The sequence below is a fragment of the Cariama cristata genome, unplaced genomic scaffold (genome assembly GCF_000690535.1).
Source record: "Cariama cristata isolate BGI_N322 unplaced genomic scaffold, ASM69053v1 scaffold5340, whole genome shotgun sequence".
Lineage (NCBI taxonomy): Eukaryota > Metazoa > Chordata > Aves > Cariamiformes > Cariamidae > Cariama > Cariama cristata.
The window spans coordinates 99,965-115,823 of NW_009595144.1; the positions used below are offsets into that span (position 1 = coordinate 99,965).

The following is a 15,859-nucleotide window of genomic DNA, read 5'->3' on the forward strand; positions in this document are numbered from 1 at the left end:
ACTAGGATCTGGATCAGGATATTTCAGAGCGATAAAACCTAGCTGCATTTAACACCAAGGAGCTTCATTGGTGCTATCATCATGGAGGCTTTGAGCTTCGCAAATTGATGGTTTAACCTCTTCCATTTTTATGTTACAGGTGTTTCTGTAGAACAGGAATTGTTACTGTGTTATATGCCACAGCTGTTCCCAAATTGTGGTACATGTCTGAACTATAAGACTGCACAAATAGCTCCCAACTATTTGTGTGCAGGCTCATACAGCATATGCAAAGTATGCACTTTCTGATTCCTCTGAAGGACTCTAAGCAGGCTTGATTTGGGAGCTGCCACAGCTGTGCACAGACAAAATAGGCATACCATACTGAAGGCTGCAATCTAACACAGTCTCAGGTTGCTGGAGGGACTGAGGATTGGAAAGAAGAGGAGTATACAGTGGATTAGTTGGTTTGTGGGTGCAGGGATAGAGTAGAGGACACTGTGAGCAGAGGGCTAAAGGAAAAAGGAGACATGCAGCATGAGCAAATGAAGGAATTGCAGTTGAGGAAACCAGGAGTTACTCCTACCACCATCTCCACCACCAAATTTGGCAATTTTTGGTGTAGGACATGATTGTGCCAGGACAAGAGCATGGACCACTGTCAATAGACTGCATCTTTGAGGATAAAAACAAGAGAAGGAGCTGGTTACTTTCATGCTTTACTGTGATTAAAGCTATGCTTATTACTTTTTTCTGGGTAAAACTTTTTACTATTAAACCAATCAGAATATGGATATTATTATGTAACCTATTTTTAAAACCTAAATCGTATATATTTTACTATCTCTACATTTATTATAAAGGAAGATCATGCATGTAAACCTATCTTGCTGAGAAAGAGCCTTTGCAAACCAGTTTAATTTAAGAATGAAGTAGAGTTTAAGGGTTCAAGAGGCTAGCAGAGTTGTTTGTTACCATTATTTGTTTGCGTTCATGCTGGAGGCAGCCAGCAGAAATTGTGATGCCATAGCACAAGGCAAGACAGCCCTGCCCAATAGAGCTTAATGTGTAAACAGTCAAGTTATCCAACTGTAGGATGAGAAAGAGGCACAGACAGAGTTAATAGGTACAGTCTGGCAGCTAGCTAAGCTGAGCATCCAGGTCTCCTGACCTGACAATGTCCTGTCTCATAGCCATATGGTTCCAATCAGTCTTTCAATGAAAACACCAAGGCACAATCAACAAACAAATGTGCATTCGCAGCTATGACATTTGGTGGTGTGTTGCCCCCAGCTAGTAGAGCAGGACTGTAGTCAGAGAATTTAATATAATTCAAAATGAAGGTGACTTCATACAGCTCTTTTTCTATTAGGAAGCTTCTGCCTATGTAACACTTCAGAGTATCAGTCCCAGTTCCCCACTGCTAAAACATGGATTTAAGAGGCTGATATTCAGCTACCCAATTGGACAAGGTACACAATAAGATCTTGGAGGTTTGGCTACAGGAGCTCAGAGCCAAGGTCGTGGCAGCCCTTTTCCTTTGGCGGTCTCAGGCACAGTGCCCCAGGCAGCAGTTTCCCATGGGAGCCGCTTTCAACCTCAGCCTAACTCTCACCCTGCCCTGAGCTACAGCTCCTGCTGCATTGCTATCACTCCTGTGCAGGGCCATAGCCCTGCTGATCCGGACCTGGACACACCGAACGACATCCTTCCCTGTCCCTGGACCTGCCTGGCGATCACCAGGCTGTGCTTGGCCCTGGTCACCCTCCCCAGAGCTCCGATGTTCCCTTGCTTAGCTGCTGTCTGCCCAGTCCATAGGAGCTGCTGGCCCCTGTTGGTGAGCTCAGGCCCCCTTGAACCCTGAGCCATGCACCGTGGGCTGCATGGGGGCTACCCCTCTGCTCTCGCTGAGCCAAACACTGTGGCCCAAACGCAGGTCCCCATTTTCTCCTCTCTGCCAGCTCATACTGTTCCCTGTTCCTTGCTAATCCCTACATACACATCTCTTCTCAAGATCTTAAGCAAGCATGAATTCACCTGATCAGAAACCCCCTCACATATTGGAAAAAGTGATAAAATGCACCTTGTATTCACAGTACAGGATCTAACCTCTCTTTAATGATTAATTTCCCTTCTGACTAGCAAACATTCTTTTTAATTTAAGTAGAAATGGTTATGTTGGCAGTGTTGTTATAATCAAGATTCAAAATAAATTACGTTCTATGGTTTCCACACATATAAAATGTTTTGAAACATTTACTTTCTTGCTTATTTTCTATGAGAATATAATTTTCAAACTGTCAAGGCTCTTCAGCTACTTTGCTGTTATCCACGAGTGGCTGTTAAAAACTTAATAATATTCTTCTTGAAACAAAGCTATTTGAAAGCATTTCATGTAGGAAAGTGGGAGCTTGGCATGGCACGGGCCTGTTCCCAGCAGATTTAAGCAGCAGAATGAATCAGGATAGCAGCACTTGGAAATCACAGTATGTATAAAAACTCATAATCTTGCCATTAGGGACCTGTTCCAAAGCTCATGGAAATCAATTGTGGAAATTTTTAAATAGCCTTCTCTAAGCTTTATAGTCTTAAAAGCATTTTGGATGCAAGCCCCCAACATGAAGGTGATTTCTTAAGAAAAAACACGAATGCATGTTCATTTTAGAACACATATTTGAGAAGTCACTCTCCTACACACAGACCGATGACATTGTTTCCTTCTGGTCTTGGGAAGAAGTCTAAACTGTCCATTGCATCTTACACAACAAAGTTAAATGACCTCTCAGAGATGCATTTTCTTGTGCTCACAGTGTATTTTCAACTACATGCTTCAATATGAAGCTGCACATAAAGAGCTAAACCAGTAAGGGACACATATATTATATAATTAGGTATATTGTATATATTCTATTCCTAAGAGCCCCTGAATAAATTTTCCTAATGAGATGATAAAAATAAAGGTAAACTTTACTGGAATAGGTACTGTTCTGTAATACATTATATAGTAACTAACTCCAGCATTGGGTGTAGCACCATTTCTGTTATAGGTGCTTACAAGACCTCAGATATTTTTATTTTGTTTCAGAACTACTGAGCTCTCACCTGCCATTGTAGAGTGAATGTAGTACAAAGCCCTAACTTTTGACCTCCAAATCACAAACAACAATCAAAATGCAGTTTGACTTTCTCCATTGAAAGAACATGGCATGTATGCGTAAGAACAAGATATTCTGATGGTATTGAACAATCCTGATCTCCACTGTTCTTTGTCTGATATGAGAGGTTTTTTAAAGCCAATGAAATACCATTATATGGCATGCCATGCTGCATCACTGTTCTCATGAAACACGCTCTATATAGATGTGTGGGGTTTTTTATTTTTACAGTTTTTTGTTCCACAACTTTTACCAATATTATGGCATATATATTGCTGTATCTGGAATACATTTTATTTACAATGGAAACTGGCACCACTCAGATATTCACAAAAAAAGCAAAATCTTTTAAATGGCTTTATTAACCTTTTGTCTTCCTGTACAGTACTGGAAATGCATCACTACAGTATTTAAACACTAATTCAATTAAAATAAGATACCAGTGCTTAAGGAAGATTATTCCTCTCCTCTGCCTACCATTCTTAAAATGCAAGCTTAGTATTTCTTCACTTGCTGCTACTCCATGTGTGGGACTGTGAATTTCAGAAAAATTTTCATCAAATAGTTTAATTTCATGTTCTAGTCTGAAAGATGCTCAGGAACAGGAATCTGATTTTTCAGTTACATTGTCTGCAAAGCCATGCTTTAGTAAATAGTACAGGAGGAGCAGCTGAAAAGACAGTCTTGTGAAAGAAGTTTAAAATATTGCTTAATTAAAGAAGTTGGAGTTGTATTGAATTAGATTCCAGCCCTGCATGTAAAAAAAGGACTACTCTTCAGCACTGAGTCTCTTCCTCAGTGCTCCAACACTCATATCAGTGATAGAACACAAATGCCTATTTCTGATTTGAGGCAGGGGAGAAGAGAAACAACAAAGCTGAATTACTGAGTTGACCGAGGCTGCCTCTGCAGAAGCTTAGTCAGAGGTTAAAAACACTGACAAGCAGTAGGATGTTACAACAGGCAAAATACATTTTTCAGGGCAACTGAGATGGTTCAGGCAGGCCAAGCAATATTCAGGATCAGGCCAAGAGATGAGGAGGTAGGAGATTTTTCAAGTTCTCCAAGATGCCTTTATCAAAGCTATTCTTATGGGCCTGGTTGGAACTGAAACCTAAGTTACTAATGACTCTCTTTGAAAAACTGTTTGTGTCTACATCAGCAATTAGTGTGCTGGAGAGATTCTTCCTAGGCATTGTCTTGGAGTCTCAAAGTAGGCATATGAGCACATCAATGTTGTTCCTCAAATCATTCCCCTTCTGATGGAACTGAGGATGAAGTTGCTCACCAGCATGCCATTATGTGTTTGTCATGTAGACCAGTGTTCTCCAGCGGTTTGCACTTTGTCTGTGCATTGTGCATAATCAGGGCTGGTAACTGGCATGAACTTCACTGCCAGGTGAAGAACTGATATTGTGTGGTCTGTCAACCATAATCAGTTGCAACAAATCAAACTCTGTTCTTTCTGTCTTTGCAACCTCATCAGTTGGTGATGTAGTCATACCCAGTAGGACCTTCGTTGGGCAGCAACTTGAATCACTTGACTGAGCAGCCAAGCATTCTTTCTGTTTCTGCTAAATTTCTGAAGGATAAAGTCCTGGCCTTGACTACCTTTAGCAGAGGAATGTGGTCACTGGTTTTACAAACACAGGTATCATGGGACTCTACAGAGTACAGCACACCTCCATTACAGAGCTTGTGTGCCATAAACTTTAAATAGATCGAAGGCAAGATTGGAAGTAGAAGGATCCTGCCTGATGAATCCATAACTATGCAGATCAATCAGTTGTGTTCTATGCAAACGAAATGTTAGCCAGTGCAAAGGCTGATGGAGCTGCGAGGGAGTTACTCCAGATTATGAGACTGAATTTTGCCCAGTTTTAGCGCAGGTATGCCAAAGCAAAATTATTTTAATTTTGCATAAATTAAAAAAATATAATTAGTATCAGTCACAGTAAAAGTAACTTCTATTTTAAAAAGCAGTTAATTCTAATAATATTTACTGCCTGCAAAATTGCACCTGATTTCCTATTTTAAAGATTCAAATATAGCTTGGAAAACAACATGGAAGGGCTAAAATAGGAAACATTCATAAATATGCCATGTTTTCCCTGATGAATCATCTCCAAAACAGAAAAGCAGAATAAATTGAAGCTAACTGCAGAAAAAGTAAGGTGCTATAGGAGTCACTCATTACAAAACTAAGCTCCTAGTGTTATACTAATATTATTATAACCTATTTCACTTTGATATTCCCATATCTACAGAATTTGGGTTGCAAGGAAATATATTTCAGAACAGCTATTTTGTTTTAGTTCTTGATGTGTCAGGGAAACACTTTTATTAGGTTCAGCTTTTTGTAAATTACTGATTAGCAGTCTCCATTCAAGATTAATGTGTCCTGTTATAATAAAGTAAAATACATGAAATAATAACAGAGGATTTGAATAACATATTTGTGGGAATTTGTTACCATAATTAAGGAAAAAAAAGTATCTATCAATACTTACCAAACTACAAGGAAAAGAAGTGTGATATGTATACCACAAGCAAAATGAATGTATCTCAGCTACACCCCCTTATTTTCCATACATTTAAAAGTCAGCTACTAGAAAACAGCTGTAAGCAACAATCTTTGAGACAGTGAACTCACATTAAAGAGATCAATGCAAACTAGGCATTTGCAGAAAAGGTCTCTAGGAATGAGATGCACTCCACCTTCTGAAGGACTATAGGTAAAACCGGAAACATTTATAAATTTTTAAATGGCCAAGATTTCACTGCTGGGTAAAAGTGGTTGATAAGCGAGTATTTTTATTTGAGGTTATGCTTCCATTGTAAATTACATAACTTAGGCACTGGTGGGTTCTAATGGTTAAAATTTACCATCTCCATATTGCTGTTTTTCAAATAATTTCTCTAAGTGCACTGAAAAAGAAGTCAGAAAGCCTTCTAAGAAAACAGAAAAACAAGCCTCTGATAGGACGATATAGGAATATACCTGCATGATGATGTTAATTTAAATGCTTTCATACTCTTCACCTCAAGGTGCACCATGTACATTTAATTTTTCTTTAAGTAAACAGACTTAGGATTTTATTGTGCTATGTAATAAGCACTTCTCCAGTCATTTCTTCTCTTTGGAACTGTAACTATGCACTTCACTTCCTAGGGATTAATGAAACACAGTGATGCATGACATGAATGGCTTATACAGACTGCAGGAAGAGAAGCCAATCACCTTTACCTGAAGTGGGAGACTTGCAACGTTCTAGCTCCAGGGAAACTGGACTGTCACTGAGTTCAGTCAGGCCTGAAAAAATGGAGTTGAAAAGTTAAGTTACAATCCAACAGGGCATGCTTCAACTTTCTTGGCTGATGGTATTCTGCACTTTAAAGTCAACTTGGAGAAAGGAATGGCTTGAAGTTGGAGAAAGGAATGGCTTGAAGTGTGAGGAAATATCCCTTTCAGATAACTGCAGTTATCAGGCTGTCACTGTAGAAATTTAGGCCTGGATTAAGAAAAATCACACCTCTTGTTAACTCAGATTTGTTTTCTGAGTGCCTCAGGGTAGACAAAGAGTGACTGTATCTAACAAGAGAAAACAAGTAAATATAGTTTAAAATTTAAATGTCCGTGATACAAATCAAACTCATTCATCCCTGTCAAACTGATGTGGAAACAACTCTATGCTTTCAATTGCTGCAGAATGCAGGGAGGAAACCTTAAAACAGGGGAAGAAGAGAAGTAGTAAAAAAAAAAAAAAAAGAAAGAAAAAAAAGACAGTACTGGTGAAAAAAGAAAGTGAATACAAAAATATCACTACTGCTACGCAATATTAGGAACTTTCATATGAGTTCACACCAGATAGCTCACTTCAAAGGAGACAGAGGCAATGATAATGCTCTCTGAATACAACACAGATCTTTTGGATAAGGTACTTTATATATTGTTTATAAATATTTGCAAGGAACTTATTTGTAGCAGTCTACCATGGAAGACAGCAACAAATAAAGTAATCTCAGTTTATACTGCTTAAGCTTGGGCTTGTTTCTGTGGTCAAACTCAGATCCATCTTTGGCATAGGTTGCATGTACATAAGTTTAAAGATGCCCTTTGGCATGCTAGGGAGAAAAAGTCTGAGCTCATGCTACCCTTTACCATGGGCTAATTGTTGAGTGGGTGAACTGGCCATGGCCATACCTATTCAAATGTACCCTCCATATGTATCCCATGGTGCCCTACGGCCTCTATCAAGTAGTTCACACTTGTTATATGGAGCTCTGACACTTCATGCCATAGGCTACATGGCACCAGCAGACAGCCCAGCACCAGACATCCATTTGCCAGCAATGTGGACTCACAGCTCTGAGGTCATAGAGCCTAGCGAATATCAGCCCACATTCAGATGTGCATTACTGTCATACTGATACTGTGTTTACACACACTCTGTGTACGTTGTATCCTGGAAGTCAAACATCCTATCACAACCTTTCAATATGCTTTAATCTGGCAGCATGCCTCCTGCAATGTGACATCTTTTAATTTTTATCGCTTCTGGACCCTCAGGCTCAGAGGCCCTCATCTCTAAAATTCATATAGACTGCTGCATTCTGCTACCATTTGGTCTCCCGTGCTGTTTTCTTTGTATTAAAAACAGTGAGAGCTTAATGTAGGTACTGATATTTTTATTACAACATAATTTTGAACTGCTCTTAGAAATAGGGAGAATCCAGAGGCCCAACAAGCAGAATAAAAAGCTCCTACCACTAATGAACCTGAATGACTGCTAGAACACCTTTGAGAGCACTTTGGAAAAACAGCAGTATTGATTTGGCTTGTTAAGTCAGTAGTAACGACACATTTGCTCCTGACTTTTAAACAACAAGAGATCACAATCTCAGTAGTAATGTTGAAAACCAAAGATTTTTTTATTTTGAGAAATGTATTTGAATCCATCTTTGATTAAATTTGGAATCTGTGAGAGAATTTTATATTCCAATCAATTGTGAGTCCCATCACTTTTGATGTTACAACAGAATTTAGGAACTGCTACCATTTAGGGAGCCTCTCTATGCATAGCTTGCTTACAGCAAATCTTACTTCTGCCTGTCTCTGAGGTTTCTGTATGTACCCAGAAATTTGGGACATAATTGATTTTTGCTGCAGAACTGTCTGCAAGGTACAGTGAGAACGAATTTGGTACATTCATATAGCATCAGGGGCCTTGAATAAATAAAATGAAATATTAAACTGTTACTTTTGCAAATGCAGTATTGGAGATATTAAAATTTTAACATTATGGTTATGATGTGATTAATGAAATTCTTCTAAACCTTGTATAGTTACTATTGGTGATTATTACAATGTCAAATGCCAGGTCAGATTTTGCTTCTAAACAGAGTTTCTTTTTTTTTTTCTTTCTGAGTTCACAGAAACAATATTACAGCTCAATATAAATTATGGTGCGACTGACTTAAGTAGAAAATGCATCAAATCGCACCACTGTTCTGAAAACCCAAGAGCAACCATCATGAGAATACCACAAGCTCTTTATATTTGGCACCAGTTGTACAACAGTAAAGATACATTTCATATTACAGTATTTAAAAATTGTGAACATGTGAACTTCTCTACAAATCTAGATGTGTTGTCAAGCCACTATCACCTCTAACAATGACCACCAACAGATGCTTTTAAAAAAAGTGCAATAAGTCCCCACGTTAAGCGTAAATGGTATTACGTGCCCTGCACAAGGGCATTGTCTTAATCTCAGACAGTTAGATTTGCCTGAGCACTGCCACTTGCAGATTCTTCTCCTGCCACAAATCCTTCTTGCTTAGAAATATTAGAATGAGTTCTTTTCATTATCCATCCACATATGCAAAGCCTCTTTTAATGTTACTAAATTCTACATCCCAAAGATGTTATATGGCAAAGAATTGCACAGTCATCATTCACTGAATGGAATAAACATACATTTGTAAATTTTTACATGTTACCTTTGATTCCATTAAAGGTTGTCTTTTGTTTGTCTTTGAGATAAGAAAGGGAGCTCTCAAGCTTTTCTTTGTACTACTGCTTATTTTCTACTATCCTTTCCTTTTTAAGGAAATCAAGCTAAATATTTTCAATAATTTATCATGTGTAAGTATTTCCATGCAATTCAGCTTCCCATGAATGTTTGAGAGACTACAGCAGCTACTGAAGTTAGATTACAAAAATATTTTCACTTTTCATTTTGAAGTTCTGTAGGCCAAATCTGTGTCCTTATATATTTTAGGTATTATCAGTCAAAAACCCCATGCCAGAAAATTTTGAGTCCAGGTAGAGCAAGAAGAACATAGCAGCAAAACTAAAGGCCAATAACTGAGATTGGCAAAGCAAACAACAACCTGTGAGAAGATATACCCATTGACATTATAAAGAAATTGGCTTTGATTTGAACAAATTACAAACATGAAAATACTGCAAGATGTAAATATATCACATAAGGCATTAAAGCACTTTTAAAGACATGTCCCATGGATACTTTTCAAAGTTTACTGTGATTCCCATTTCCTCGTTATTAAAGGATCAAAAAAAGTAATCTCTAGTGTGGAGTAACAACTTTTATGAACTCATAAGTTAATTCAAAATTATTTTTGAATTTTTAAATTTCTGTCTCTGTAACTAAATGATTCAGACTGGTCATTTACTTAAAAGCACCTAAAGCCATCACATCTTTGCTTATAAATAAATGATTTATAAATAAATTATCATAAATATTCATAAGCCAACAAGTAAGCCCAGTGTTAGCTCAATCCATCACCTTCACATTGAACTACCATACTATGTTTTCTTTATGTTTAAATATGACGCATCCTTTGGAAATGACAGTTAGTTCAGAATATAGCTGACTTAAAACTCAACCTATATTAGCTTCAACTGTGTTGTCAGGTGTGATTTAAAGTGTCAATTACTGGTATGTAATGACTCATAACACACAGTTTTCTGCGCCCTCCTGTCAGACCAAGGTTACTTTTGCGCACAAACTCTCAAGGGACCGGCCTGAAGGAGGAACAAGGAGTTCTCACTGGAAAGTCTTCATTCTGAACATTATTTTCCAATGTATCAACATCCTGTGAACTTGCTGACTTTTTGGATGCTTCATAAAGACTATTTATTTACTTGTTTTGCCAACAAATGGTATGAATTTCTAGTAGGAGATGCAAATTGCTTTTGCAAGTTGGTATTTTTATGTTCTGCTGCAAACACTCTCTCTCTAGATGCAGTAAATGTACTTATTTTAATATTTGAATGTATGTTATATACCACTAGGTAATAACATGTACAACTTGATTTCAATTGAAGGGAAAAAAAACCAAACCAAAACCAACGAACAACACAGTTCTGCACACTGCAGAGAGAGTTTATTTTATAACGTTTGGCACATTTTCTTGCTACAAAGGAAGGTGGCTGCCAGCAGACATTATAGCAAACGGAACAGGTCATCAACACTAGAGAGCTACCTCCAGCTCTCCACTTACCCTCATCTTAGCCTCTTATTTTCCTCAAATTACTTCCCCTGATAGGACAATTATGTTTCAATGTCTCCCATTATGTATGCCTAGAACTGATTACATTTCTCCTTCTAATTTCTTCCCTTCTTGCTTCTCCCTTCCCACTTTCACCTCCCCAACCAGATAAAGTCTTAATGCTCTAAGTCCACCCTAGACACTTTTGAGTCTAGCTTACACATGTATACATTACGCTTATCAAGCTCTCTATAGATTTATCGGCTAAAATTCAAAACAATTATTCCACCACTATGCTTTGCATATTGGATGCCCTTGACATTTTTGATTATGTCTTTTCTTTGGAAAACCTCTCTTCTGCAACATATTGCTTCTTTTCCCTGCTTGATTTTTTTTTTTTCCCTTTCTCTCTTCAGTTGCAAGACATCCCAGACTGAAACATCAACACTTCTTTTATCTCTCTGTCCCAGTGTTTGAGAAGATTCTCTCCTATAAACAAGGCAATAATATCTTTTTTTACCCTAATCATTAATAAATACACATCTCTAACCTGGATTCCTTCCATCCAAGTTACAGTAGTAATCCTGTCTTTCTAAAATTTACTAACAAGTGTCCAGACATAAATTTAACATGGCCAAGATGAACTCTGTTTTTTCTGTGCTGAAGTCTTCTCTTCACTACTTCAACACAACTAACAGCACCACTGTCTTCCCTGATACTCTAATCCACAATATTGGTTTCATCTTTGGAACATCACACTTTAACCCTCAGATTCAGGCTGGATACTAAACTAGACTGTTTCTTCCTGCAAATCACCTCCAGAATGACTAACAAAAGTCTAAGCATCTTGCTCATTGATAATCTCTTCTTTGGCTTCAATGCCTGCAAGTCTTATTCTCTCAAACTGATCCTCATTAAATCATCTTCTTGGTTCATTACTTAATTGAATCAACTCCTGATATGTCTTCCCATTAACTTCCATTTTCATTTATGTAACTCTCAAAACTTTAGACCTAATGCTTATGTTATCACATGACTGCTCCTGCTTTTGCCTTAATAATATCAGCTTCAACTGCATAATTTCCAAAATAATTTTTCTTTTCCCATCATCATCCCTTACAAGAAGAGATAAACTCATAAGCAAAATCCTTAATCCATTCTCCATATCCCTCTTAAAACTTGTATCTCAGATAAGACATATAAGAAAGCATAACTTGAGAATGACTTAGCAAGGTATTTTACAGTCTATGACACATTCTTGCCTTGTTCTTTATCTTATTGCCTGGTGCATCTTTCAGATCATACAGTACATACTCCTGTATAAGTATGGAATGGCAAAAGCAGCAATCAAACAATTTTTGAGGAAAGAAACGAAGCTGTTAATGATCTTGCACAAGAGTCAGACTCATACTCTTCAGTTATGATGTATACAGAAAGATTTTGCGGACTTCTCCAATTTTGGAGTTGAAGATGGAAACAGGATCATACATTTTCAGTTATGAAAAACTCTATGGTCTGTGTTTGTCATTTTGAATGGAAATGTTGCTCAGTTTTTGTCTTAGAACTTATTAAATTCTTGGAAGGGGAAAACCCCCAAACCTTTGACTGCTGTCTGTCCCTCAGGTTCTCTGTTACAGACTTGAAATTAGCAAGACCAGACTAATAAACTTTAAGGCATTATCCACCAAACCTTTTTATGGACTGCTAGATTTGTAACTGGACTAGTCTTTTAACTAAACAGGCCACCTTTTATGAAGTATTATGAAGTACAATCATAGAAATCAGTTGTTGAGTAACCAGTCTAAAGAGACAGAATAGATTTTCTTGTGTGAGTGTACAAATGTATTTCAATAGCTGTACAACTCTGTATTTATGTGAGATGATAAAACAACTGCCACCCCTTTATCTTGCCTATATTGACTATTTAATGTAAAATTGCCTATCTAGTTGTTCTGTGAAAACTACTTTAAAAAGAGATGAATAAGAGGCATCCTGGAGACCTAATTACATATAAGCACTGCAGTTAATTAAGATACATACAGCTCATCTGTTGAACAGTCATTTTTGCAAAATTAATTATAGCTTTGTTCATTGCTTTCTGCAGTGATGAATACTAATATTTAAATTGCATATCACTATAATTCAAAATTTAAAGATATTAAAAACATTTAATTTTCATAGCTCTCTTTGATGTATGTATTTTTATATCCACTTTAGATTCCCCATTAAAGATCAGAGGCACAGGATGGTTCCCCAAAGCCAAATATTCAAGTACCAAACCAAGATTAAAAATTTTAAATTTCACAGCACCCAATCCAATCAGTATTCTTTTAAGCCACACTGCTCTTCTGAAAATAGGGAAGAATTCATTAATAACTACAACCAGGCAGTGCCATTGCAAAACAAGAAATGCTTCATATAAGTAGATGTACACTGAAATGAATACAAAACCAAAGAAAGATACTATCATCAGGAATGTAACATTGTTGAAAAATCATTTCTAAGGCCCAATCTGTCCCATGTAAGTCACTGAGGTTTTCTCATTGACTCTTTCGGAAGAAGACAACAGATTTGAAATATCTGTATAATAAAGATAATTCTCAAAATTAAGCATGGTTGACATCACAAAATGTGGTAAGTTTGCATGCATGCTGAATGTGTTTAAAAAAAACACATTACAAAGCACAAACACATGGGTTTAAGTCAGGCATAGTCCAATCATGATAAAGCTATTTGCCTAACCTTTATAGAACTTACTCTGATAGGAAGTACGGATCCGTTTCGTTAAATCTGGATAAAAGTTAGACAGGCCACGCATGCAAAAGTTGTCTTTGGAACATGCCAGTACACCAGCATCAGCAGCAGGCAGAGGAAAGAGAGAAAAAACAGTCTAAAGTGAAAGGAAGTGATATCATAACCAGCATCTAGAACAGCCAACGTGAAAAAATTTCAGCAGATGCTTACCTTCCAATTGCGAGATATAACAAGAAAAATAATCAAAAAAGTAAAGGATGTGGGATGGATGGTGAGAAAGCAGCTGAGGCTTTTTTTAGATACATAGTTTCTGTGAGCAATCTAGAAGTGCAAATTCCTTCTCAGTGGTCACTTATCCCCAGCAGGCTCCATTCTAGCAGTGCTGCATAGCTGGAATGTTGCCTTAAGGGACTGGCCAAGACTGTTGCTGACACAGAGAAATCCTATGTGGTATAGTATGGATAACAGTTATTTCTACATCAGCTACCCTCCACCTTTTGTACAGGGCTCTACAGCATGTTGCTTGTGGCTAGCTGCTCAAATTATTTTGGGAGCTCGTGTGAGGCTGGCCAAACCAGATAGAGAGGCTGAAGGTAGCTTAAAGCTGCTTGTCTCTTCTCTCCTCAGCTGTGCCGAATTTACATCTTTAGCACTTGGCACAGATGAGAACTAAGCTTTCCATGATTAAATGCCTAGAAAGTGAGATAAATGGTCTTTCAGGAACAGAAGTAGGCCCAAAGACTTACATTTTATTCTTTAAATTTCACTTTATCTTTGGAGTACAAACATATTCCCAATTAAAAAAAAGTTTCCATTGACTATGGAGAAATAGGATTTGATGATTTAGTGCAGGGTCTGTGAAAATGCTGATATCATAAACCCAGTATAATCTACTCCTTTTATAATTTTATGGTTAGATTTAAAACTCAGCATTTTCAAACAGATTTTTAAATCTAATTCTCAAACTTCACAGCTATGTAAAACACATTTCATACTTGTGTCTGTATCTACTATGTGACTATGGAATATGTAGAGTAAAAAGACTTGAAACATAGAAGATCTTCTGACTTTTTTTCTCAGACAAGTATAGTTTTAAGATAACCAAAACTGTATGGTAAAATTTATGCTGCATTGATGGACTAATATCTCTAACATGCAATGCATATTAATAGCTATGACTTACAAATGTGATCCTCTTGGCATCAAATTTTAAAATGGGGTAGAGCTGGATTTACCAAGTTTGTATCAAGAGCTTCAATTCCCTAACAATGTGGCTAATTTGAGCTGCTTGTACTACCTGCGTAACTGGTCTCTCAGGTGTTATACTTCTCCAAACACAACTGCCTATTCAAGTACCAATGAATAGCACTTGGCAGAGGATGCAATTAAGTTGAAATTGCAGTCTTACCTATTGGTATGAACCTATTGAAACCAGAAATAAAATAGCATACAGACTACACTTCAAGTGACTGCCAGAGAAACAATTTACTGTTCTAGTTATTATAATTTTTTAAAGACTCAGCTAAGAGGATTACTTGCTGACCTCCATCCCAAAAGAATAAACTCATAAAATATCTTATTTCTGAGAAAGTGTCAGTACCTAAAGCATGTCAGGTTTCTTTTTTCAAGTTACAGAAACTCCATTGGGCGGCAAATAGTCATGCATTTCAAAAGCACTATAAAAAGCCACAGGCAAAAAAACCAAAGAACATATCAGGCTTGTAACCACAATAATTTATTTCCTACCTGCAGCAAACTGCTTGCTCTTGCGAGGTGAACGGGGTTGACGCTGGTATGGATCACTTGATCCGTATAGGTCAAGGGTTCCCATGCTCAGCAGTACTGTCTTCTGCATAAAGTCCACAACAGCCAAACCATTGCAGTTTCCAAATGCCACTCTGAGAAAAGAAATGTTCCTCAAAGGTATTAGTAATATGTAATTAAGTGGCAGAAACAATAATTATTATTTATTATTAAGAATTCTGCACAAACATTTTCTTCAGAAACTACTCAAAGCTCACATTTTATAATTCTTACAGATTTTTAATCCTGAATTTATAAAATTGTGTCCTGAAACACAGTAATTGACTTTCCAGAAAGCAGTCTTCACACTTTAATTAACTTTCTGTGCCGAACACATTGCAATAATGTCTAAATGTTGCTTTACTGAACAATATAAGTCTAGTAATAATTATGTAAATAAAGCCTACAAATCTGGATGTAGATCTTAAAAAATGGTTATACATATACATAAAATATGAACATAAATTAAAATATAAATACAAATACATGTCTAAATAATTATTTTAATCTAAATATAAATGATAAATGAAATACATTAAGCTGTATTGTGGAGATATCCAAATCTGAAAGGTATTTATAAAATTTCCTTCCAACTCTATCAGCTTGGCTACAGTATAGATTCCTGCTAAAGCAGCCTCTACCTCTCTTAA

The 15,859-nt window shown here is 37.0% G+C and overlaps 1 protein-coding gene across 1 annotated transcript in view; it reads right to left on the reverse strand.

Annotated features, from left to right (window-relative positions):
- Positions 1-15,304, reverse strand: part of STXBP5L (syntaxin binding protein 5-like) — a gene marked incomplete at its 5' end in the record, with an annotated part of 52,517 nt that extends 37,213 nt beyond the window's left edge. The window contains 3 exons of the mRNA XM_009700828.1: positions 6,382-6,447; positions 13,410-13,481; positions 15,153-15,304. Of these exons, the coding sequence (XP_009699130.1) occupies positions 6,382-6,447; positions 13,410-13,481; positions 15,153-15,304 (290 nt within the window). The remainder of the gene's footprint in view (positions 1-6,381; positions 6,448-13,409; positions 13,482-15,152) is intronic.
- Between the last annotated feature and the right edge of the window lie 555 nt (positions 15,305-15,859).